The 27,822-nt window shown below is 40.4% G+C and overlaps 1 protein-coding gene and 1 pseudogene across 2 annotated transcripts in view; one reads left to right on the plus strand and one right to left on the minus strand.

Annotated features, from left to right (window-relative positions):
• Cd96 (CD96 molecule) overlaps positions 1-27,822 on the plus strand; it is a 74,341-nt gene that overhangs the window by 28,256 nt on the left and 18,263 nt on the right. For both annotated transcript variants that reach the window (NM_001025032.1, XM_063270703.1), the window contains 3 exons: positions 10,676-10,766; positions 12,838-13,023; positions 18,500-18,592. In NM_001025032.1, the coding sequence (NP_001020203.1) occupies positions 10,676-10,766; positions 12,838-13,023; positions 18,500-18,592 (370 nt within the window). The remainder of the gene's footprint in view (positions 1-10,675; positions 10,767-12,837; positions 13,024-18,499; positions 18,593-27,822) is intronic.
• Positions 3,267-4,367, minus strand: Zbed2-ps1 (zinc finger, BED-type containing 2, pseudogene 1; annotated as a pseudogene).

Consider the following 27,822-nt stretch of genomic DNA (forward strand, 5'->3'; position numbering starts at 1 on the left):
CAGTTACTTGTGTTTATTTAGTTTGAGTGTTGCAAAGCTTGTACCCTTATACGTTCCTCAATGTTCTTAAGTCTCATGCATGTGATTTGTTCATTTACTTGTTTTTAAGAGATTGGGTGTGACAACCTCTTTTTGTGACACAAAATGGCTCTGGCTCCAAGTGTCTGGGCCCATGACTTCCAATAGCCATCATCATGTGCACTGCCAAATACCTTAAGCTTTAGCCCAGACAGATAGACATGGCCCTGAAAGCGGCCTTAACCTTGGGAAACCACTTGGGCAGGAAAAATTCAATTCTTCAAAGGAAAACCAAATTGTATTGTAGGGCTGCAATGTAGCCTGAGTTTCCACAGGCCTGGTATCCAGACTTCTGTTTGTTCCACAGACAGGTATAGGAAAAATCAGTCTCACTATCACCACTGCCTGACAAGTCAGTAAGAGTCAGTCATACAGGAAAGGACCTGAAGACATGAGACTTTCTAAAGCAGCGGTTCTCAACCTTCCTAAAGCTGTGACCCTTTAACACTGTTCCTCATGTTGTGGAGACCCCCAACCCTATTTTTTTGTTGCTACTTCGGCTGTAATTTCACCTCTAAAATACAAGCTGCATAGTATGTTAGCAAAACTGTAATTTTACTACAGTTCTGAATCAAAATGTGAAGATCTGTTTTCTCCAATGGTTTTAGATGGCTCCTGTGAAAGGCTCATTTGACACCCCACTCCCTTCCACCCCACCAAAACAAAGGGATTGTGACTTAAAGGTTGAGACCCACTGTTTTAAACCAGTACCTCCATCAGTTTCCAGAAGACTGATACTAGAGCATCTATTGTCAATGAGATTAGGAGACACTGTCTTCCCCTCCTCTTCTCCATCCTTAGCTCTCTGCCAATATTAGCTACTTTTCTCATTACTATAACAAAATATCTGGCAGAAACAATTTAAAGGAGGATGTGTTGCCACTTAACGGGGATACAGTCATTTTCTCAGAAAACCACAGCGGCAGGAGGGGAGTGTAAAGTTGCTAATCACCCTGTGTCCACAGTGAAAAAGATGAATGTTGTTGTTCAATTACCCCTCTCCCTCTCTCTTTTGTGTCTCAAACAGCCCAAGATGACCTCAACCCCACTATGTCACCAATCACTGGTGACCTTAAGCGATACATCCTTCTGCTTCTACGTCCAGAGTGCTGGGGTTACAGACGTTAGCTCAGCTCCTTTTCCTTTTTGTCCAGTGTGGACCTTAGTCCAGATGTTGTCACCCACATTCAGGACATGTCTTAGCTCTTCAGTTAAACCTCTTTGGAAACACCCTTCTAAGATACAGCCAAGGTGTGTTTCCAGTGAGATTCTAAATCCTATCAAGGTGAAAATGAGGATTTATCAACTCATCCAAAGGAGGGAGAACACTGAGAGGAGTCAGCTCACTAACATCTCATAACAGGCAGTCCCAGCACAGAGGCCACAGTCCCATCTGGAATGGCTTTATTCTTTTCCTAAGTTAATATTTTAGACATAGCCTCAGCAACGCAGGAAATTTTCACTCCATGTGGACTATTAGAGTCTTTTTCATTTCTCTTTTTTTTTTCAAAGCATCTCTGAGCATTTGAAGATGAGTCTTTTAATAAAATATCAGAGAACAATGGCTTGCCATGAAACTAATATTTTAGAGGTACAAGGAAAATCGAAAACCTACTTCTCAAATAAATGTCTGGTCTCTGGGCGTGAAACAAAGTCAATGCATTAAAATTGTGCCTTGGGGACCTAAAAATGTCCTCTTTTGTTCAGTCTCCCTAGTGATCATAGTCTCTTTTCTTTATTCATAATGAAACTTTCTTAAAGCATCACTTCTCTTCCCTCTCTTCAGACTTCTGTTTAGCACATTTTCTTTATAATTATCTCTCCTTCACTTTTCCTTAGACTGCCTTCCTTTATTTTCCTGGGTTTCACATAACACTCACTAACTCTTCCTCTCTTATACTTTGTGGTGATTTGAATAGGTTTGTCTCCCACAGACTTATGGGTTTGAATGCCCACAGGGAATGATACTACTAGGAAGTTTGTGGCCTTTTGAATGAACTGTGGGCGTGAGCTTTGACAGTCTTCTGTCTGGCCCTGGGTCGAGACTTTGGATTCTCAGCTCCTCCAGCACCATGCTTGCCTAGATGCTGCCATGCCTCAGTCCTTGGTGATAACAGACTAAACCTCTGAACATGTAAGCCAGCCCCATTTAAATGCTGCCCTTTACAAGACTGCCCTCAGTCATGTGTCTCTTTACAATAATAAAACCTAACTAAAGCATGCCTTAATGTGGAATTAGATTAAAATTTTATATATTTGTGAGAAAATTATAATATTTTTATTCTTTAATTTTTATTTTAATTACCATTTGTGTGTGTGTGTGTGTGTGTGTGTGTGTGTGTGTGTGTGTGTGTTATGTATGTGTGAGTACAGGCACACTTGTGCCATGGTGCACATATGGAAATCACAGGATAACATTCAGGAGATAATCACCCCTTCCTCAGTGACTTCTAATGACAGTACTCAGGTCACCAGGCTTGTCCAGCAGGTGCCTTTGAATTTCTGACCCGTGTTGCCAACATACAATTTTTACTCAACATTTAAGCCCAGTGAACTAAGAAGTATTTTTATTTTCTCTGCCCTAATTATACATTAATTAGTTTTAGTTGGATTGTTGAAAATCTCAAAAGATGCAGAAAGGTAATACAGCTGAAATACCTTTGATGTGGGAACAAAACAAAGTCTTAAGGCCAGAGGAGAAGGAGATCAATGCAAGGTCCAGAGAACTCAGGTGGAAGGCTGAGTCCTCCCATCATTGTGTCACATGGAGTAACCTGTGTCCTCTGTCTTGGGTGACCAGCAGAATGTAAGCAAACGCTCTATCCTGCAGCAGAGTCTCTGCTTCTCTGGGGGTGAGAATCTCAGGTATGCACATTCCATTCCCATTTTCCACACCACTGAAACCAAGGGCTGAAAATGCTGACCAGCGCATTCTGAACTGAAACAACTCAGACACCCACAACAAAGTAACCTGTGTGTCTCATTAGTGACTTGTGAAGTCCTATCCATGGGTGAGCAAACCCTGGGAAACCTGTAGATAGGTGTTTGGTCTGCCCAAACCTGCAAAGATTACCTCAAGTGGTTGCTCATTTCTTCAAAGCATCCCATACAGTATTTTGCTTCATAGTTGAGCAAGAACCAATATGGTGAAATGCAGTGTTTTCAGAATGCCTGTCCACAAGCAGAGTTTAGACAGAATGGATGGGATGTGTTGCTGCAGGCAGGCCCTTTTCTGGCTGCAGGCATAGCTCCTTCGCAGCTCTCCCCTACTTCATCTTCCCTCTTCCTCCAATGCTTGTTCCTTTCCTCTCACACTCCTCTCCCACCATTCTATGGTCCTCTCCATCCTTAGCACTTCCTTTTTGTAGGACATCATACAGGTGAGGATAGAACAAGGTCTGTCATTGGATGAGAAGGAAGGATGGGCTGGAGAAAAGTTTGAGGGAAGAGGAGGAATGGAAAGGACTGGAGACAGGAGAAGATTGGCAGAGTAGCCACTGAGAGAATATGGAGTCTAAGGTTAAGATTCCACGCTGTATTTTTACAGGTTGTTATGAATGTTCTTAAGGGATGGATGTGCACAGGGCTTTGTATATTTAGGTGGGCAATTTATCTTATCAATTGGATCAGAGTTTATTGTGCTATGTGTTCTTTCATGTGGCGGTTTAAATAAGAGAGTGTGCGTCGGCTACACACACAGGGCCGCCATGGCGTTGGGATGTGTTTCTACCAAGATATCCAGCAGATATCTTGGGGCATTGCAGTGCCGGATCTAAGCAGGGTAAAAGACAGCATTTTTTTATAATTTTACAACACCTTTTCCCTCTGGCTGGCCCATAAAGTGAGGGCATCCACCTGCTCCAGGAGCTTGCTCCAGTCAACCTTCATATTTGTAGGGAGCCAGAGGCAGGAGCATGGTGCTGCCCCATGGGAATGTAGCCACCTTAATCCAACTCCTCTCTGCCAGTGCTCTTCAGATGCTTTGACAGGGCAGTGGTACCCATGGTGACCCTCAGGCCATGACTCACCTGCCTGACACATAAGTGACAGATAGCATATTTGGGATGGGGCCCAAGTGACAGCAGTGGTCAAGTTGGAATACGGGGTCACCCACTTTACTGACTTCATTCATCTCTCAAGCTCCATTTGGCAGAATCCTGGTTCTAGTCTTTTCCTCATCCTCTCCTGGCCTCCCCATGTCTCCTGTTCCACAGCTGTCATTAGAGTGTGCCTAGTTGTATGCAAAATGTTTCAGTGGAACAATGAGGTTGATGGATGGTTGGAGGGACTGGAAATTCACAATAATGGTCTAAAGCTGGCTACACCTGCCGATGTGAAGTTTTCAATTTTCTGCTTTACTGGAATACTGGAATGAGTTGAGTTCTAGCAAAATAGCCAACTTACTCATTATTTTCACCCACCCACCCCCATAGAAGCTGGTCTCCCCTCAACACAGATTTCTAGCAACAAAGATATTCCCTGCCCCACAAGCAACAAGTACAACTTTCTTGAGTGAATTCAGTGTTCTTAGACACCCATTACAACAAGCACGTTTAAATATTCAAACATCAGACTTTCCCTTGATTTCCCCTCTTAGCTGCCTCCTGCTCCTGTGCCTCTTGCCAGATGATTGTATTTTAGGGCAGGAGGAAGAGGCTCCGTGCTGACAGTGTTCAGGGTGCTCGAAGGTAGGCCCTCACAGGTGAAAAGGCACACAGCCATGCTGACAGGAGGAGACTCTTGCTTTTTAAGAGTTGCTACAGTGTGGAGACTAGAAGCCAAAAGGCCTCTTGAGATATAAGTAAAATATTTCCCAGTATAAGTTTGCCCTCTGAGGGCTCTCTGAGGTTAAGATTCTCAACAGCAAACTTAGCTGTTTTTAACAGGAGCATCTGGCAAGCTAGGAGGAGAAGGGAATGGGCAAGTCCTCAGACTAGGCTTGCCTGGTTGTCCTTCTGCCCCAGCCTCCCATACCTCTCCTTTCCTGACACAATGGCCTGCAAAGCCAACAGGCACCCAAACTTTCCCTAAGCACCTTCACAACAGGTGTTTTCCTTATTTGACCCATTTCAAATTCAGATAAATAAACAGAAAATTACACTGCATCTTGAAAACCCATCTGATGTCTCTCTCCTTATTGGGCCATTTCATAAATGAATGAGAAATATATTCATTCATCCAGCTCGAAGCCCTCGACAGTCCCCAAACCCCCTGCTGTAACTTTAATTTTTCAAATTCTATTTTTAATGATGGTTATTAAATGCTTTAACCTCCTTTCTAGTCCACTATCCAGCAGACATAGTGGAAAAGAAAGGATATGGGGGGAAGTGGACCTGTTTAAAAACAGTTCTTTGGAGTAAACCCATCTGCATTATCAGGAAATTGAAAGTTCAGTTCATTGGTCAGCAGTGGCAGCTGGATCCCCTTTCAAACAATTTTACTTTCAGCAGTTGAATTCTGTAGTGTCCGAATAGCAGCCGATGGCATTATCTAGCAGGAACAGTCAGGGAGGAGGGATTCAAACCAGTGGTACCCATGGTGACCCCTCAGGCCATGACTCCCCTGCCTGACACACAAGCAACAGGTAGCATATTGTTTGGAATGGTTCAGAAGGTAAGCATGAATAATAAGCCCTATGGTCCTAGTGTGCGTGGCTGGTGACTACTCAGCTCCAGGTCTTGCAAGGAGGTCTCGCAATGTCCCTCACTGTTGTTACATGAAAGGAATAAGTTGGTTCTCATGAAATGCAGAGTTCTCTCACAGGGTGCCCTGCCATATTGATAGCCCTACCCATTGGGGACTTCTTTGTCCTGCAAGGCTCACTGATGCTCATCCCCTTCTCCAAAAGATGATCATTAATAGGTTCTGTCTCCTGGGACCCAGGGTAACTGCAGGAAACACTGACACAAGGAGAAAATTAGATGGTGAAATACACAGAGAGACAAAATAGAGTTAGGCCAATAATCAGTGGCTCTATTTCTAAGTTTATAATTTTACTGTGGGCTGGAGAGATGGCTCAGCAGTTAAAAGCACTGACTGCTCTTCCGAGGCCCTGAGTTCAATTCCCAGCAACTACATGGTGGCTCACAACCACCTGTAGTGAGATCTGATGCCCTCTTCTGGTGTGTCTGAAGACAGCTACATTGTACTTATATATAATAAATAAATAAATAAATAAATAAATAAATAAATAAATAAATAAATCTTTTTTTAAAAAGCAGTAAGCTGGGGTTGGGGATTTAGCTCAGTGGTAGAGCGCTTGCCTAGGAAGCGCAAGGCCCTGGGTTCGGTCCCCAGCTCCGAAAAAAAAGAACCAAAAAAAAAAAAAAAAAGCAGTAAGCTAAGTACATTTAAAAAAAAACCTTAATGCTTTCAAAATTATTCTTAAAATAATCCATCACAATGGAAAAAACTGCCATCACAATGCATTTATAGTAATTAGGATATATTCATAGATGATAAACAAGACATTTATCATTTCAGTATTTCATCTGTGCATGAATTGTTACTTAGCCTGTCCACTCACCTCTCAAAAAAGACAGTCGTAATGGAGTGAGGAAGAAGATTTATTTGGCAAGTCAACAATGCCAAAAACATGGCAGTGGGCTGCACAGTGGAAAGCCATCTTAACATGGTGTGTTTGATGCTTTTATTTTTATTTTATTTTTTTTAGCGAAAACAATTCTTTTTTTTTTAATTAACTTGAGTATTTCTTATTTACATTTCGAGTGTTATTCCGGGCAAACATCCCCCTAATCCCTCCCCCTCCCCTTCCTTATGGGTGTTCCCCTCCCCATCCTCCCCCCATTGCCGCCCTCCCCCCAACAATCTAGTTCACTGGGGGTTCAGTCTTAGCAGGACCCAGGGCTTCCCCTTCCACTGGTGCTCTTACTAGGATATTCATTGCTACCTATGAGGTCAGAGTCCAGGGTCAGTCCATGTATAGTCTTTAGGTAGTGGCTTAGTCCCTGGAAGCTCTGGTTGCTTGGCATTGTTGTACATATGGGGTCTCGAGCCCCTTCAGATGCTTTTATTTTTTATCTCTAGGAAGAAGGGAGCTTAGGAAATAACTGATGTGCTCCAGGCATCTCTTTGGCAGTTCATCTGTCCAGCAGAGATTAAAAAACCTAGGGGATGTTAGCATTCTATGAGTTTTACATACAATTGTGAGGCTATCATGTTCCTGTAGATCTTGAAAGTCTTAGAATCATCAGTCTTAAAGGTGAGGCGAGAAATTGGGGAGATTTTGGCTCAGTGCTATTTTGTGCTCTTTTTAGACAAACATGCCTTGAATGATTAATAAAAGCTGCCTAGAGGTGTTTTCTCATAATAGATCAGAGAGATGTGGTTATATACAACACAGAGGAGGTGGGGCCAGATTCCTTGGACTATACACCCAGCTACAAAATGAGCAATCATACATTCAGTCATCTACCAGAATTTCCCAGATTCCAGGACCACATTTCCAATTTGTATTTTTTCCTCTTGGCTAAAGAACCCATTTTACCTATCCAGGCATGTATTGCTCACCACTTCCTAACAGGCATACCCAAACTATCTAGGTCCATACCTGTCCTGTCTGTGAAAATAATCTTTGTGTGCATGTGCGCTGTTATACATAGTTACTCCATTTTTCTTTCTGATTTAATTAGCATTTCTCTTCTTACTCATTTAAGCCAGGTCTTGCTGGGGGCTGGTCCGGTGCTGTGCATTCAAATGTTAAATGCTGGCCCTCAAGATCTAGTTTCCCCCAGTGAACAGATCCTCACATACACCAAGTGATGCTATATAAACCTTGCTCTCCAATCTAAAATCATGGTTTAAATAAAGGTGGTTACAGCTAATTATTGGGGAGAAAAGAGAGAAATGGAATTTGAGTTACTGGGCTGGGGGTTGCCAGAAGGAGAAGAAGAAAGAAGAGAGGAGGGAGGACAAAGGAGGACAAAATGGGGAAAAGGAAGTCTCCATTAGGTATGATGGACCAGCAACACATGCCCAAATGCTCCCCTGTCCCAGAATGCCAGACTGCTGAAGGAGAAATAACCCAGAAATATTCAGACAGCAAGTATTTGGAGTTCACAGCTAGGGAAGTAGCCATTTCATCCAGCTGTTACAAAAGTGGATTAGGGGTAATGCCCCAGTAATTATCAAGCCAAATAAATAAACCATAATCTGAGACTCATTCATTTGTAAGCTAAGCAGAGATAAGCATTAACCAGTTATTTTACAAGGTCCTTCATAAAGACGGCACCTCTTCCCCACCAAGAGTATTTGTGTTTGTTATCCCCTGACGCACTTCAACTAAGATTGAACTCTTATACCCTCCACCATTTCAGTTTGAAAGATGAGAGGGATTTTAGAATAAGACCCATATTCTTGAATCAATCATTGGAAGGCAAATCTGGGGGTGATTCTTCCTTGAGCTCCTCCCTTGACTACTCCCAAAGGTGGATTGCAACCTGTAAAATGACTTAAACCTATTCCTCCACAAAGCTGGGTTTTGCTCAGTGTTTTACCACGGGGTAAATAAAACTCAAACAAATATTTAAAATCTGAATCATTTCAAGTTCAATAGATTCAGCTACTTTTTGGAGTTGGCAGAAACTTCTTCAGCAAATCAATGATCTCAGCAGAACTGTCTCTTAACGGTAGTGTTCCTATTCCCCATCCTTGGGCATTTGGCTGATGGTAGAAGACATGAGTCATGGGAAGGTCAGGGGCATTGGGTTTAACACAAAGTGTAACCACTTTGTTGTTACCATTTCATTTCTTAAATCACTCTACTCCACTGTGGACCAGCAGCGCATAAAAATCAATTTTTGGTATCTTGATAAATTAAGTAAACTAAATTTTTCTTATTTAGTACAAGTATATAATCTAGGGGACCTAGTTTTAATTTTGATGTTTTAAGAAAAGGGAGAAAAGTAGCACTTCAAAACATGCTGGAGATGAAACAAAGAGTGCCGGATGTTTCATGTAAGCACTCTACCATGGAGCTTTGTCCCCAGCCCATAATTTTCTCAGTTCTGCAACCCAGTCACATGTATGAAATTATCTGAAAATCAAAAGCAAATGTTTTCAAAAATCAGAAATACTGAGAGCTACAGTATTTCTGCTATCCAAGATATAAAAGTCAAACCTTTGGAAGTCTTTTTTTCCTAATTAACTGCAATATACTGAGGGGCAGGAAACTGCATGTAAAGAGGTGTCTACCAGAAAGATGTCTCCTGGTACCCTTGAGTTTAGCTTTCCAGCTTTAAAGGTTTGGCTTATTTGAGAGTAATTAGTTGGTAGATTGGCATGCCAGCATTACAGAGAGTTCACTGTTCTTTACTAGTTAACTATTATCAGATTCAACAATTGTGGGAAACATTTAGGTACAAAGAACAGGACCAGGCATATGCAAAATTCACACATTGGTAATAAGAAAATAGATAATTAGAAGTGGGATTACAATTTTATAGATCATAAGACAAAATCATGAGAACTAACAAACATACTTGGGTATGTTCACCACACATGCAGTAAAATCAGCATGTTCCAAAACTGAAAGGTGTTGAAAATGAGATCTAATTAACTCTGTGCCTATTTCTCTGCTTTAATAACATAGCTACCTATCTTAATTACTTTTCTTTCACTGTGAGGAGATACCATGACCAAGGAAACTTATTAAAGAAAGCAGGGGGCTTGTTTACAGTTTTAGAGGGCGAGCCGGTGACCGTCACACTGGGGACCATAGCAGAAGGCAATCAGACATGAGCAGTAGGTGAGAGCTTAAATTTTATCCATAGGCAGTAGCAGAAAGAAAAAGACTGAGCCTGGTGTGGGCTTTTGAAATCTCAAAGTCTAGCCCCAGTGACACACCTCATCCAACAAGGCCACACCCCCTAATCCTTCCTAAACAGTCCACCAACTAGAATGTATAACTGGGGGTGGGAGGCATTCTCCTACAAACCACTGTGCTACTCATCTTTCCATGTGTTGTTTATTTCAAACCAAAATGTTTTACCAAGGAACCTGTTGGACTGAAAGACCATTAATTAATCGTAATTCCTTTATCCACATGATACCTTGATTTTTGCTCTTTGTTACCTATCAATGGAAAACATGCACACTCTGCCTTAGAGAATCGAGACCAAAGGCAAGAAGTATTATGAAGACTTTTAAACTCCAAAATGATATATTCCCTTAAAATTGTTTATACGACCATTATTACAGATTGTATTTTATGCTATTTCAGAAACAAAAATAATGGCTCAATTCCCTCTTGGTCTTGCAACATTTCCACTCTGTTCTGTGCCTGCTGTGGTCCCTTCCTTCTACACTTTGATTTCCATTTAGTACTAACTTAGGACCAGTTCTGATTTTCAGAAACCATAAACCTCATCTAACATTAGAATAACCTTACATTCCTAAATTGACCTAGGATTCTAGCCAAAAAATTGCAAAGACCCCTAATGGCAATAGCCCTTGTATGTCCTGTGCACAAGTAAAGGTAAACAGAATCATTTCTTGCTAATTTGTCTTACGTAAATGGAGACATCGTGAGCATGAATTTCTTCCAAATGTACAAATAATCCTTTTTCGGTCTATTTAGAGAGTATTTACCTGCCTTCTGAAGAATGTTTTCCCCAAAGCAAGTATTACCTGGTTAATAGATGGAAGACTTTTTCAAGGCAATGAAGAAGGTAAAGAAACAACGCCCTGGGAATGGATTGGCATTACCAAGGGTTAGAAAGACATGGTGTCCAGGTTGACCTTGGCATTTAAAAGTAATTGTTCCAAGGAAAACATCATCTTCCCTACTAGGTGTCACTTTCTGATACATCATCTTGTTCCTCCAAGAGAGGAGAAAGCAACATTTTCAGAATAAAAGTTGATTTCTTCAGACAACGCACGCTTTATTAACTTTGTGTCACTAAAAGCAAATATCCCTTATGAGGACAAAACCATTGAAATAAACATAATTAGTTATAAAAAATATCTCTGCCTTTGTAGCATCTCTATCTGCTCTCATGTTTCTTTATTGTTTTAATATATCATCTTCAATTTTCCTGACACCACTGAAATCAAGTGATAATAATTCCCAGTTTCTTATAAATATCTGGGCCAGGACCTAAGGGTGCAGCAGGAGCGATGGCTATAAAAGAGTTAGTTCCTTTACAAGGAACAAATTTACTGGAAAGGATTAAGTCCCTGGGGCAGGAATCCACACTGAGACAATTTCACGGAGTATTTTCATAGTACTTCTCATAGGTGCTAACCATGGCAGCATAACATCCAGCATCTGTGCCTGGACAACAGGCCTCCCACTGACTCATTCCTTTACCACGATGAAAAATAACTGAGTCACGACGCTCTTGGTTATTTATGTCTTTTAATTTCTAAAATTAAAGCTTCTGCTGCTGGGTGATTATATCGATCCCCTTGACGAACTCTTTCCTGGTTAAAGAGTTCACTTGAAAAGCAGTTTATGCCAATGATAACACAACACCCTCCCAAAATTATGTGTTAAATGTTATGGTAAGTGTATTTTCCCATTAAGTAAACACTGTATAAATGAAGCACCCAGATAGGATACGCCTATTATTTTCTCAAATAAGAGGCCAGATGTTGTGATCAGAATTCCGCCAGCATACAACTGCACTTAGCTAATACTTTTCCAACTAGTTACTGCGGAATTGGCAGCAAACGCCTTTCATGTGAGCCAGGCACGTTGGAATAGACCTACAATCCTAGCATTTGGGAGGTAGAGAAAGGGGGAATCATGAGTTCAAGGTCATGCTAGGCTACATAATGAATTTGAGGCCAGAGATACACCAAACCCAGCCTCAAAAAATTAAAAAAAGGAGCTTTACTGTAAAGACTTTGCGTGAGTTCAGAATGATCTGTCCTGCGGGGACAGATAATTTTTATCATAATTTACTGCTACAGTGCATGCAATTTGGAAGTTATCCTAACAGTGATTGTTATAAGATTCTAGAGAAAGCTAATGGGACCCAAACTGGAAATGCTATCAATATACAGGAAAAGAGTATGATATAGTACCAGAATTAGAATACACATCATCCATTACATTTTGATGAGGATGAGGAGGGCCAATTCACACAACACACTCTTCCTTCACTCTAAGAGAACCACACTCACACACACTTCCTTAAATTAGGGAACCAATATACACAAAGCAGCACAAAAGTGGGAGGCTCATATCCAGGATGTTAGCTTTTATATTGTATTAATTGTATATATTTGGTATATTCTTACTGTATGAGCAGTCTACAGAAGAGCCCTTCACATGCTCAAACCAATTCAAGTACAAATCACCAATCTCACCATTACTAAATGGCACTAATGGGTTATAATAATCTACCCGCAAGTCCTTGGACCCATAGTCATAAGGAAACGCATATAATGAATGTATATTACAGCCTGATTATGGGTCAATAGTAATAATAATGGCTCAGATTAATTCCAGCTTTAAGAAGTGGGCCTTGCTTCTCAGAAGCTAAAGGCTAACTGCTTGAGAGTCTCCATTACTATAAATTAATTGTGTGTTGCAGAATAAGTCTGTGGGCTCTCTACTAGGACAGAGTGGGACGACACCTTGAGCCATGAGTTAAAGGCCAGTGTGGGCAACAAATGGAGATCCTCATTCTAAAACAAAGTAAAAGCAAATTTTATTTTGCAGAGTCTTGGCATCATTGTCTGGCTGATCCAGAAAATCTCCGTGACTAATCAGGTTTCATTTGACTTTTGCAGGAATATACATTACAAATGAAGAAAAAAATAGCAGTAGCGGATTTTGGGAACTGAAGTCGGTTCTAACAAGGATGCACAATAGAACATCCCAATCAAACAATATGACAGTTTGGTGTATGGCTCTGTCGCCAGGCCCTGGAAATAAAATGTGGAATACTTCATCACAACCCATCACATTTTCCTTGGGTGAGTTGCCTGTTGAGTAAAGTCAATAAGAGTTAACCAAGAATGCCACATAACTAATTTACAAAGGATAGAAGTTTTTCTTTTTCACACCAGTACAATACCAGAAAGCTCTTTATATAACCCCAAATTACTATATTTCTAAATATTAAACGATTCATATGTAGAATCTAAAAATAATTTCTTCAAAGAAAAAATCAGATGATTTCCTTTTCTATACAATTACAGTGATTTTTTATCATTATCATATTCATTTTTACTTTCTTTCTGTTTTTTTCCCAGACAGGCTTTACAGTTTGTTGCCTACAGTAGCCTAGAACTCAGTATCTAGCATAAGCTGGTCTCTAATTTCTATCAATCTGCTTGTTTCAGCCTCCCAAGTACAAGAATTAGAGCCATGAGGCAACACGGCCAGTCAATCATTTTGTTTAACAAGCTAGCATTCTGGTTCACTTATCATCCAATGAACATTAATAACACTTATGATTAATTGAAATTTAAGCTATCTTAAAACTCCTAAGTCATAAAAATACATAGGACTGGTCAGTGACTCAGGGGGGCGTCAAGGCACTTTGCTATGAAGACAGACAGTGGAGTCCCATCCTCAAACCCCATGTGGTGAAAGAAGAGAACAGACTCTGGAAAGTTGTCCTCTGATCCTCACATGTGTGCTATGACATAAACAAACACTCAAATAAATAAATGTAAACAATGAAAATATTTAAGTAATCACAACATGCATAATTCACTATTTAGATATGGGCAACACATGCAAACCATAATAACTTCATTACCCTTGCTGGAAGCATGGTATCTTCATGGAGACTTTTATGACTAGAAAAATTAATATATTCAGGCACTCCAGTTATTACAAAATTTGAAAAACCAGAAGACTTACTACCCTGAATCACATAAAATACTTGAGATGTTATTATATAAAATATAACAAATGTCTCGGCAAACACAATGACAATGGCTATGACTATTTCAGAAAGCCTGTAAGGATAGCCATCAAATGTGCATATTTAGTAGTACTTGGACCAAAGAAAACAGCTTTGTAAATCACTATTATAGCTCTGTAGGACTTTAACTGTTATCCTATCTTCATAAATGTTGTCTATATCATATTCATAAAACCATACTAATTTATACAGGAAGACTTTTACACAGGACAGTTTGCATAGTGCCCTGACAGAGTCCTTACAGATACAATGGTTGGTTACTGGATCTTTAGACGAAGGACTACATGTCTTAACACAAATCCTTTCCCACTACTCACAAGTAGGCTCCATTCCATGCTGAGTCAAAGCCATTATCCCCTGTGACTCTAGCTGTGTGCATGTATTTAAACATAAGAAAGAATCACTGTGAATTCCAAGGCACTCCTTCAGAAATTATGATGAGTTTATATGAAAACAACCTTCCTCGACTTTACCTAGGTCCCTAAAGAATAAGCATAGGTTTTTCCTAGAAGACGACACATAAGGAGGGGTGCAGTCTTGGAACAATATGAAGTTTACCATGCTGCATGTGGATTTGCCGAGAGCTTTGGCAGAATCTGAAGCCATGACCTAAAAGACTCTAAAACCTTTGGTTTCCAAACAAAATACTATTCCCATGTGTCACCACCACCACCACCACCACAAACCAATGTCTTTTCATATTAAACTCATGCTTTGTTTAAATATCAGAAAATAATGAAAGACTTTAAAGTAAAATAGAATACCGATTTTCATACCCTGAACTCATTGTAATTCATATTTTTCATGGAAGCCCTTCTTATTGTATAAGTTTAGACTCAGAGCCATGAGGTAAATTTTAATCACCAAATGAACCTTTAGCCTGTGCCATGAGATAGTGAACACAGTAAATCTTGGAGTTTCGCAAAACTATAGCTCCCTTATGATCCCATTCAAACACAAATCACCGTGAATGAGTCTAAAGGCACAATCAGGGCTCCGTACAGCAAAGGCATTCTTGAGTCATGTTTCATTATGAGTTCCAGGTTCGTAAGCACTGCTGGCAGACACGATCTCTGGGGTAGTCCTAAGAGATGCTTTCTGAACTCTGGAGTACACCCCTGGTGCCTGTCACATAAATTATTGCTTTGCCAAGTGTATCAGTTACTTTGCTGTTGTTATGACAAACTGCCATGACCAAAAGCATCACTGAAAAGGAAGAGTTTTGAGTTTTAGATGGGTAGAGACCATCAGTGGTGGGCAAGACACAGCATGTTGGCAGGAACGGGAAGCTGACTGAACACACCAAGGCTAATCACACACAGAGAGAACAGAGAGAATGGGAGGGGTGGAGGAAAACAGAAAGCACAATAAAGTGAGGTGAGGTGAACCTTCAACCTCTCTCCAAGGTGATGGACTTTCTGAAGCCAGGCTCCACCTCTCAAGAGTTCTGAAAACCTTACCCTAATAGCACCCTTCAATGGGGTAACAGGTGTTCAAATACATGAACCCCTGGGGGACCTTTCTCATTAAAATTGCCACACCAAGCTTTTATCGATGACAAGATACTGAAATGAAAAGAGAAGAAAAACCTACCCTCTCAGGGCCAGAAGAGAGAAACTGAGAGACTTTTCTAGAAAAGAAAAGAAACTCAGTGGGGAAATGGGAGAAGTTTTCTCCTTGTTCTAGGAGGTTTTGTCCTTTGGTCTAGGACAAAGATCATAATACTGAAGGCTGAGAGGTAATATTCCTCTGAGATGCTCCTCTTATTGGAGCATCTCTAGATTATTTGCTTCTTTGAGAAGGAGGAGAAGGATATTTTGTTTGCTTTTAACCTAAAAGTTGATTATAAAATCTCTCTAGTTTTGTAAATATCATAGCTGTCATTAACACTGATCAGGGTTTAATACCAATTATAACTGTTGAAATCAAGCCATCTGTGATAGAGCTGAAGGTTGACTAGGGATATGTGTGTGTGTGTGTGTGTGTGTGTGTGTGTGTGTGTGTGTGCGTGCGCACGCATGCACGCGCACTATATGTGTTCTTGATGCATAATTTCTATCATGTACCATTTTGGCATATAGAGAAAGCCAGAAATATACCCCTATAGCCGAGAGAAGAGGAACACTAAGCATTAAAATGGAAGATTCTAGATAAACACTTCTTGCCTCATGACTTCCTGCAGTGAGACAAGCTTCCTATTTGTGACTGCTCCCAGGGTTCTTGAAAACCTAAATTAAGAATTTAATATGTATATAAATCACCGAGGGAGCTTGTTAAAATGTAGATTCTCATTCAGTAAGTCTGGAGCTGAGTTCTACATTTCTAACCAGACCCTGAGAGGAACCTCTTCCACTTGTCTGTAGGTGACACTTTAGGAAGAAAGGATCCAACATGCCCAATGATTTAGCTCATTTCTTAGGTAGAGCATTTAAGGTCTGGTACACTGATATTTGTTCACAAAAAGGCACAAAACTAACTGACTCAGTTCTTGTGGCCTAGACTCAAGGCTGCTGCTGTGTCTGAAGTGATTTCTGAGAGTTCCTGAGCCTACAGCAGAGTGACTTCACACAGTAGAGAATTCAGAAAGGATGGAGTTGCTTAGGACCAGAAGCCCACCCCTTCCAACACTGCATCCCATGCAATGACTGGAAAGATACATGAGGCAACTCTGCAGATTGTACATCCAAGTGTTGGGAAAATCACTTTTCTCTGTTAGGCTAGAAACATGTCTTTTTTACAGCCCTGACTTTTATTTTGACCAAGGCAATGTTTCTACTTTTCAGTCCAATTTGAAACCAGACAGACACTTTCTGGTTTCTTGTAGGATCTAGACATGGGTGAAAGAGCTCTTCTCAATATGCAATAAAAATCAATATGTAAAAAAAAATCTTCAAAGTGAACTAAGAAGCTAATCCTCTCAGCTTCTAAAGATATTTGTGTATTATATACAGAAGAATTATATTCTAAACAAAAATGTTCATCAATGAAATATCAATGCCTTGCACTGTAGAACACTGGAACTGAACATAATCAATACCTTTAATTCTAGGAATTAACTCTTCATCTGTAAAAGATGAGACAATAAATGTTTCAGTTTTTTAATCAATAATATTAACTTGGTCATAACTCTCCACTAAGGACTACAGCACAAAGTCTGTAATAGACAACATGTAAACAAAGTAATATGAGTATATCCAAACATACTTTATCCATGAGCATAGGGCATGGGTGGGATTTGAGTGTTGGTATTGGATTACAGGCTTTGTAAAAGCCTTCCACTGAGGAGCTCATGTAGGCATTTATCTTGTAGCTCCACACTTCATCTTCTCAGCTTGCTGTACTAGAAGACAATGATGATTATCTAAAAGCAATCAGACAGACACATAAGGTTGACCTTTCGCCACTTTTATATACATCATTTCCATTATCAACATCTGCAAATACAGCGAGGGACAAGCCCATTGTTTCATTGGAGGGGCATGACCCATGGAACATAGTGGCAAGATCGTTGCTAGCACTAACAGTAAGGGAAAAGAGCATATCACAAAGATTCCTTAGAACTCTGCAATCTTAAAAAAGGTTTATATTAAAAAAGCTTGAAAATGAGAAAATGTCAGAAAACAGCACAATGACCAGTAAGTCTTCATGAGTTTACTGTGTTTGAGCTGAAACATCTGCCTTTTGGATAGAATATGCAGCTCATGAGAAATGGAAACATGCTAATCAACACCAAGACATAAAGTTGGGAATATGAGATGGCCCCAAACTGGGATATCATTTGAAGAGGTCAAACAAATCCTAGATGGCAAGCAAAAATAGAGTATGATCCTTTTATTAATCTAATGATTTTCCTAAGCAGTAACGTTGTGTCTAGAAAAGTCATGAAAATCGTCCAGAATAAAAAATTAACCAACTACACTTAATATGTATTTTTTAAAAGTCAAGAAGTCCTTCTTATACTTGTAATTTAAAAAAAAATCCTTCAGGGGCAGGAGACTGGTTCAGCAGTTGGGCTATGCTGTTGGTCCCGAGGACCTGGATTTGATTCCCAGCACCCACGTAGTGGGCAACTCTCTCCACTTACATTACACTTACTGGGCTACAATTCCAGATCCAGGAGCTCCTGTGCCTCATCTGGTTTCCCAGGGAGCTGCCTGGTGCACATGGTGCACGAACGTGCAAAACTCCCACGTACATAAAACAAAATGAGTGTTTAAAATCTTCTCCAGTAGGACTATTTGTAAAGCACACTAACGGTGGTTGAAGGAAATAGAATGAATATAAAGTGTAAATAAAACAACACACCTTAGCTTCAATTTACATGCATACATGCAAGCACACCAATGAAAAACATTTTACTGCCTTCCCCACTCACCAATGCATCTCACTGTCTGACCCATAGCAAGTCCTCAATACTGATTTGCTAGATAATGAGGAAATTAAAGTATTTTAGAGCTAAGTAAGTATTTTTTTTTACAATATTTTATCCATTGTAAATATCTGCTTTACACTTTCAGATTCTGGGACTGCCCCAACAAAACGTCTACCCAATGTGACAGGTTCTACCCTGGGTGCACAAACCTTTCCAGATGCCGAAGTATCTCCTACAAGTAAGAATGTTCTCAGACTACTTTTAATTTACATAATCAATTAATCCTTTAATTAATTGGGTGGTTGGAACTAGCAGATTTGCATCATTTATGCCCTTCCTTGCTATGGAATTTGAAGCAAAGTAATTGTTCTCAAAGTTTTCAAGAGTTAACACTTGAAGCTGTGGAAAAATTGAGTTTGGTAAATATTCAATGAGGAATTTAAATTCCGTATTCATTATTAAATAGTTAATACGCTGATGATCGTCCACAGCTGTATTCTCACTGGGGAGTTAAATAAAACAGTCGCAAATCGGGATAGTGGGAGCCCAAGACAGAGCATTTTATGTTAAATTTGTCTGGCCTCAAATTAATTCACCAAGATGGCTAGTGAGTGTGGTGAATTCAGCCCAGCCAAGTATGGCATCATTAACAGTGGGAGCCTTTGGTCAGCGTTGCTATGGTAAAGTCACAAATGGCAGGGAATCTCAGAGGTAGGCATTGAGACAAATAAATCTCAATCCCCATGTCTGTGTCCATTGTACATTACAGAGATGCATGGCGACCTTCTCTGATTTAAAAAAACTAAAGTATATGTATGACTTTCATTTCATATTTAATTAAAACTATCAATTTTGTCTGGAAATGAGAGCCGAAATGGAGTAAAATAAAAGCGGGCTGCTGGAATGAATAATTGCTTTAGCTGGTAGCATTTTGCATTTCGCCTACAGACACTGTCACATACAGCTACCTTGCAGAAAGTGAGAAGCAGGTGGCAGGTGAGCAAAGCCTGCAACTCACCCATCAGAAGCTTCAAAGCCAGCGGACTTTTTCTTGTTCTTAGTCTTTCATTATGCCGTTCCTCCCCTGCTCCTCCTCTCCTTCCTCCCTGTCTTCACCCTCCTCCTTCTCTTTGAAGCTACCATTTTCCAATGGCCATTGTTTCACCAATGAATTGCAGCAGACTGAGACATGCATGTTCATTAGCAAACATCAGCAGATTCAATAATAATAATAATAATAATAATAATAATAATAATAATAATAATAATCATACATATCTTAAACCTCTGTTATATCCTGTGTATTTTTTATATTGCTATGTGAAAATTACTGACATTTAATAAGTTATAAAGCATCTCAAATGGTTTCAGGAGCTGGGAATCCAGGAGCAACTTAGGAATTTTAGTGTGGTGAGTCATTGCTAGAGGGCCTGCCTGGTTCTCTCACTAGGGTTGCTTCCAGTATAGCTGCTTGATTCCCTTTGACAAAATGCTTCAAGGAATAATGGCTACCGAAACGTGCCTTTTTAATGTCACATTCTCCCTGCTAGTGATTGCATGTCACCTCTGCCTTATTCAACTTATTAGAAACAAGTCTGTTCTCAGGGAAGAAGGCTGAGACGCCATCTGTTGAAGATGGGAAGAGTAGGAATTGTGGACAAATTTAAATCACTAGGCTGTATCATTTGAAATTTTTTTATATTAATGAAATTTTGTTTGCCCTCCTTTGCATAAATGCATAATAGAGAAAGCAAATGCCCTTCCTTACCCCAGACAGGACACAGAGACACTGAGAGTGAACACAATCAACACCTAGTGGTGACAGAGGCTGTATTTATGCCAGTCTGCTGACTCTGAATCTGCTTCTTACTGCATTCAGTAACACTATTTTCCAACCAATATAAATACTCAAATAGCCCAGAATATACTTGTTTTGTCTTCTAACGCATACCTGGGTAAGATATCTAGGTGGTCATAAATATTCATTGAATAACTCAACAAATAAACAATAGAATATCGTACTTTAACATGTCATCAAATATTTGTAATGCTGTAAATATAATAGTATATATAATAATCCTATGGTGTTAAAATAATGGCATTTTTATTCTGCCTTCAGGAAGTTTGAAGGCTACATGAAAGAGATGATATGCACATAGGGCCATAATAATTCAAAGCAGGAAGTGCCATGCTTTCAGTAATCAATGGCCCTATGGGTCATGGGAAAAAACATAGGGGGGTGTGGAATCTTGTGTGTACCATATTTATTTGACCAGATGAAGACCTTGAAATTTTTCTGAGAGAAAATGACATGATTGGGATCACGTGAGAAAGTATCAGTAGATAAGCTTGGTCAAGGAGATGACCTCATACATCAGAGAAGCAAGGAAGGAGACTGGAAAATACAGACTAAAGATAGTATTGAGTCCCACTTAATCACTCTAATAATATTTTAGGAAATGGGATGGATCTTATGTAAACAGCTTTTTTCATAAGAATATGATCGTATTTTAATTTAAAGTATATTTTAAAAATAAAGTAACAATTCATTCACCAGTTATTACTAGCATCAAGTGTTCTTCTAGATGTTGGAAAGCAGCAATAAATAAAATAGAAAAAAATACTCTCTTGGCATTTACATCCTGAGAATTCCTTCTCTTTGGCTTGTTTGTGGAGTTAGCCAACATGTTAAGTGTCATGTTTGACCAAACACTCTTATATTTGAAGAAATATAAAACAGAAAAAGTACAGCTTCCAATTTAATAGAGAAGTTGCAGTATACTTATTTATGTGTACTGTGTTGGTGTGTGTGTGTGTGTGTTGTTGTTGTTGTTCTTGTTGTTGTTGTTGTTGTTGTTGTGTGTGTGTGTGTGTGTGTGTGTGTGTGTGTGTGTGTGTGTGATCAAGTAAGGTGCTATAGTTAAGAAGTTTATGGTGAACCCATGCCCTCCTTCAAGTAAAGTGCCGCTTCATGGGCCTGAGAACTTCCTTAGAACAGAGTTTAATAATTTGTTCTCCTCACAATGAGGGAGCATCTGGTAGTGTCCAGACAGATTTGGTGTTGGCCCAGTGAGGTGGGAAGATGCCACTAGCATCTTGTGAGCAGAAGTGAAGATTTCTCTTTGCCATTGTATAACACAGGATGGCACAGTTCTCACCACAAAGTAGGGTTTAGCTCAAAATGCTAACAGAGCCAAGTGTGAATCAGACTCGGGTGTAATTAGAACAGATACCTTTTGCTTTACAAAATTCAATTGAGAGCTCATCAAGGTAGACGGACACTACAGATTACGTTTGCAACAATTTTCTGCCGGAGTGTTATATGCCAAAGAGACCGTGTTAAATCAATACCGATCAAACATACCCAAATTAAACTTCTCTGCTTATCCCAATCATTGGATTACTGTGAAGAAATCCCCATTTCATCTTATCACCATAGAGGGTCATTGTAAAAGACCCATGATTGCTGAGTCAGAATCTCATAGGAGCCACCTTTGAAGGTTTTTGCAAGAAAGGAATCCAGACAGAGCACGACACAGAACTCAACTTCAGAAGGTTCTGGTTCACTCTAAACTCTAAGATGTAAGGAGCTAGGAAGTTCAATCAGCATTACAAAGCATCATGTCTGCCTGCAAGCATACACGTCTTACTCTTGTAGCCAATGAAAGGCAATTTTTTAAAACAAATATAGGGGGTCAAAGATACAATACTCTTTACCTCCAGAAGAACAATGTAGCTCAAATAAACCTCAAGAGCCACCCAGGGAAGCCTCCTTCAACTTCGTGATAGCCAGTTAACACTGCTGAGTCCCAACTGCAGTCTCTGTGCCGATCACTCAAGTTATTTATTCATTCTACAAACAATACAGAGTGCTTACAATATACTGGGGTACTCTTAAGGTGCCATATTAGGGTGATGAAGGAACTAGACAGTGGCTCTATTGTACAGAGCTTATAGTTATAAGTTATAAGCATGAGTCTTTCCTTGACTCCCATCGCTCTGCCCATTGGGCCATAGGCTCTCTGGCTCTGCCTCCTGTTTCTATGTCTACACCCAACCCTTTGACCCAATGACATTGGTTTTGATGCTATGCCCCCTTCAATCACTTATCTGGTCCTCGCAGTCTGGTTTCCAACTCTGAACACTTTGAGTAAAATACTAGGTCTGCTCTGACTCCAGCCCTTGGCCTGTTCTTCCTGTGGCAACAGCCAGTTTTGAGAAAGTGGATGATCATGTGTGGGAGGCAAAGAGTGAAGAAATTAAGTACTCAGGGAGTGCAACAAAGCTGGAGACTTACAAACACAGACATCATAAATGAGTGGAGAATAGACCTGGGAGACACACTACTGGAGATCAGAAGGAAGCATCGTGAAAGAGCACCAGCAGGTCAGGACAGAGTTCTAAAGCAAGGCAATTCCAGAGAGAGTTGAAAGGTGGTAGAGGATACTGGGGATCCATGTGTGATGGCAATTCCTTTAGTTTCTGCCATCATCATACATATATAGATACAGAAAAGGGATACCACAGAGAGGGCTTGGGTGTGGCTTAGAGGTCTAATACTCGATGGACATATGGATTTCATCCTTCCAGCACCATCAGTACCACCCCTCCAAACAACTAGGACAGCAATACTCAGAGTACCACGCTAAGTAAGCAAATGGGGTTGAGGAGGTCTGCACACAGAGTCTGGAGGGAAGGATAGGCTCAATAAAAGGAGATCTTCAAAAAAAATTATCAACCTTCAAAAAATTGCTCAACTTTATTATTGAAAAGTTTATTTATTTAAAAAACTACACATTGGACTTAACCAGTTCCAAGGATTGCATTTGTCATCTTAAGCACAGACATAAATCAATGTAACACAGAGAAGAACAGAAGCTGGAGATGAGGTAAACCAATGGGCTGTGGATTTAGACTGCTGGATGCCAACAGTTCCACTGTGGCTTCTTGCTTAGTTTGTGAGGAAAACGAAGAGGAAGATATGTGTGTAGTGAATGGTAGCTTCAAGAACCGACCTGGTGATGCTGATTTAAAGTGACCTAAATTGATGACAGTCACAGCAAGGCATTTGTAGAGATGGAGAATCCCATGACAAAAGATGTACCAGGATTGTCCGACTAAATAGGGCATTAAGTAAAAGCTTTTAGGCAACTGTCACACAGGTGCCTTGTGGATTTCTCCTAGCAATAATCTAACCATTTTCCCCCACTGCCATGGCTATGTCAAACAGCTGATCAGTGGCACTAATTTTGGTTGAGCTCTTCCATTGTGTCTGGGATGATTCTAATCTATAAATGCATTGCTTCATTTCACCCTCCCAGTAGCATAAATTTAAAATACTATTACCCCCTACTTTACAGGAAAAAATACTAAGACACAAAAAGGTTAAATAGCAAAAGCAAAGTCATGCAGAAGCCAGAACAGAGCCTAGACAGTCAGGTTCTGAGGCCTACTGCCTCTGTCAGTTCAGATTTTGGCTCAACCAATAACTTTTATGGTGGATACACCCAAACTCATTTGAAGTTGCTATTGCTGCTGTAGAGAAGTCACACAGAAACCCTCCATTAATCTTTCTCTTCTGCAAACCCGTGGTTCCTGAGAAATTTATTCTCAGGAAGTGTGGCTCATGTTTCCTTTGTTGGTGTCATGTCAGAAGAAAGAGCTCCCTTTCATTCTTTGCCTCTTCCTATAGTAATCTTAACACAATCCTTGTTCTAGGTATGACTCTATAACATCCATACCAAAAGGAAGGAAGGAAGGCAGGAAGGCAGGAAGGCAGGAAGGAAGAGAGGAAGGAAGGGAGGGAGAAAGAGAGGGAGGAAGGGAGAGAGAGAGAGATGGATGGAAGGAAGGAAGGAAGGAAGGAAGGAAAGAAAGAAAGAAAGAAAGAAAGAAAGAAAGAAAGAAAGAAAGAAAGAAGGAAGGAAAGAAAGAAGGAAAGTCAGTGCTGTCTTTTAACTCTAGAAAATTCTAGGCCAAAAAGGTGTCTCAGAGGTCAGGATAGGTTTTGGAAGTTGATTCTCTTCTTTTACTCTAGGCCCCAGGTATTGAACTCAGGTCACCTTGACTGCATGGTGGATACCTTTACTGCTTGAACCATCTTGTCAGCCCCAAGTGACCAGCTTTTACTATTATAAACACTTACCATGTCTACAATTATACAGCACATGTGGAGAACTCTGCTGTAAGTGCTGTAATCTTTTCTGAGTTGGTCTCAAACCATTTTCAGACCAATAATATAGTGTTACATGGTCCCTTTAACCCTTTATTTTACATCTGTTAGGCAAGCCACCTCCCTTGTGACATCTTGCGATGGTTTTAGGACATCTACATACGTGTCTTCTTCACATTTTCTGAAGGGCAGTTTGCACCTCACGCCGACCACTGGGATGGGTAAGGCTCTTTTGAATGTGTTTATATGGCCCAGATACTCTTAAGTACAGGTCTACTGTCTCCCTGCTGAATTTAATGGCAGGGGAGCTGATGGGGAGTAATTCCCCTTTGCACAGCAAATAAAGCAGAATGGTTCAAGTTCATCCAGTAGATGCTCTAGTGATGAAGTAGAAGGCCAAATGAAAACACTGTAATATAAAAACAATTTAATTTTCAGCCAATATCGCAGGAATATAAGGAAAGTCTTAGATAAGTGAGTTTGACAAACCACATTGTTCCAACAGAACTTGCAAATCATTTTTATTCCTGTACTTGGTTGATTATATAAGCTGGACTGAGTAGCAAAAAATATTTTTTTTCTCCATCATTTTCTGTTCAAATGAGCTCTGTTGAGTAGTTTCTTGTCCTCTGGAAGAAATTTCAGACAAATTGCTTGGCTTTGGGGGGATGGATTTCATATAATAAATGTTGTCTGGTCCTTTGTAGACACTAGAACAGACGTATGTCAATAATTTAAAAGTCTTGTCAAATGTAGTGTCAAAACTTGAAAAAGCTCATTTAGTCCAGAGTTTCTCTTCTCTCCCTACTGCAAGTGTGGGTCTGCCTCAGCTGCCAGAGTGGATATGAACTGGCTTTGTGTTTTATGTCTGTGTGAGGTGAATTTGAGGAAACAGCTCTGTCATGCCTTGGTCTGCCTCCAGCACAATCTTTGTTCCTGGCTTAGGTCTCTCCTTTGGGGGACATGAGTTAGGGAAAAGAGAAGAGGAGCAAGTAAGAAGGGGGCTCCCATTCACAGGCTAACTCTAATCTGGTTCAGGATATAAAACATAAAATGGCCACTGTCACCTCACGGACACTTAGGTAGGAGGTATATTTCAGAATTTTCAAAAAGTTACTTAACCACAGAGCTTCTGACATATTAGCCATCTTCCCTTTCTCCAGCAGGCAGGTGGTCAGTCTCTAGGAAGATGAACAAGGAGGTGAGCTAAGAAGCAGTAGACAAAATGCCAAATGACAGCAGCATTAACTCTTATAGAACATATTTCTGTTTCTTCTATTCAACCCAGACCACGGGAATAGTCTACAGAAATTATAAAAGAGTGAGATGATTTTAAAGAGTTAAAACAAAATGGACTGGAAGGCTTTAAACCTCATTTAACCTCATGGAAGGTTCTGAAGAAGTATAAACAAAACAAATTGGATGAGTGGCTGCTCGGTTTGGTTTGGTTTTTTTCCTAGAAACAACAATCAGAATGATGTATGTCTGAACAATTGCAAAATTTAATAACAATGAGTCTTCACATTGAAGGAAAAATAAACAGCCAGAAAACATAGCAATCATTTGCGTTGTCATATTTTTTGTCTATATGATGTGTTATAATATAAAATCAGTCACTGACAATCAAGAGGTTTGTGCTGAGGCCTTCTTACCCTTGAACCAGAAAAGACCGCAGTCAAGTGCCCCATCCAAATCCTGAGAAATAGGACTGGTGTTCATGTTTCAAGAAATGAAAAGAAAATTCTGTTTGGGCTGATATTGAGATGCAAAGTAAATAAATAAATATTTCCCTGCTTATCAAGAGACAGACATGATTGCTTTTTAAAACTATGACATTTTTAAATTTTGATAATTTCATATATACATGCATACAATGAATTTTAATCATTCATCCTTGACTCCTCCCCCTAACTCCCTTAAGAACTACTCCTCACCCCCTCCCCCACCCCAACACTTCCAAACTCCTCTGTGCCTTTTTATTTTTAATTAGCCAAGTGATTTCAGTTTGTGTACACACAGGTGTCTGGCCACTCACTGAAACCTGGTCAACCTATCAAGGGCCACACCTTTAAAGAAAACTAATTTTCCATTCTCAATAAGCCATCAGTTGTCAACCTCAGCTAGAAGTGAAGGCCTATGAGCCCTTCCTCCCTTCAAGCACAGACACTGAATGCCTTGGTCCTGTGCAGCCCATCACAACTGCTGAAGGTTCATGAATGCAGTGGTCCTGTTACCAGACATCATCTCTTACAGTTACTAAATCTCCAGGTTGGGTTATAGGACAAAATGACTCTTTTTATTGGTTATTTTACTTACTTACATTTCAAATGTTATCCCCTTTCCCAGTTTCCCCTCTACAACCTCCCATACCCTCCTCCCTCCCCCTGCCTCTATGAGGGTGCTCCCCTACCTGCCCACCCAACTTTTACAAACTAATTCAAATCCAAAGCCTTAAAGGGAGAAATGATGTTGCTATCACCAGTAGCCTGGGTTTGAACTGTGCTCTCCTGTTGCTGTTGGCATTGGGGATATGCCTTGTGATGGACCATCTTCTACACACACACAAGAAAGACAAAGCACTCCTGAGGAATGGAAGGCATCCAACCCTGGGACAGGCAGGTGCCATAAGCTTTCCAGACCACTCAGGTAGGGGGAGTTTCCACCTGCCCTTCCCTGGTCCAATTATCCCAATGTCATTTCTGGTCTGAGAACATAGGTTTATGTGTTGCCATATTTGGACTCCTCAGTTAATTATCAAACTCATCCATGTCTGCACCAATTATTCATGTCTCCTCCATGAATGTAGGCTGCAGATGTGTAATTGTCCACATTTCAATTCCAGTACCAGAAGGACAGAAGCTTGCAAATAATTGCCAATCCGAGTGCTTGCAGAGGGTTGACTGTTACGATGTAGTCCTAGAGCTGGATGCCCCCTTGAGCCTGTCCCTGGACTTTCTTTTCCTCAGGCTCTTTGCCATTTCCATCCCTGCAGTTCTTCCAGATAGGAACAATTATGGCTCAGAGTTTTGACTGTGGGATAGCAACCCCATCCCTCACTTGATGCCCTGTCTTTCTCCAGAAGGGGTGGGGTCTACAAGTTCTTACAGCAGAGGACTACCAGATCTGGGTTCAGTCAGAGAAGATGCACCTAACCCTCAAGAGACTGGAGGTCCCAGGGATTTAGAGGTCTGTTGGGGTGGGTGGGGTGGGTGCATCCTTGTGAAGATGGGGGTGGGGGTGGGTAGTGGGAGACGGAGAGAAAGTATGGACTGTGGACCAGTCAGAGGGTGGACAGG

The sequence above is a fragment of the Rattus norvegicus genome, chromosome 11 (genome assembly GCF_036323735.1).
Source record: "Rattus norvegicus strain BN/NHsdMcwi chromosome 11, GRCr8, whole genome shotgun sequence".
In the NCBI taxonomy this organism is placed as follows: domain Eukaryota; kingdom Metazoa; phylum Chordata; class Mammalia; order Rodentia; family Muridae; genus Rattus; species Rattus norvegicus.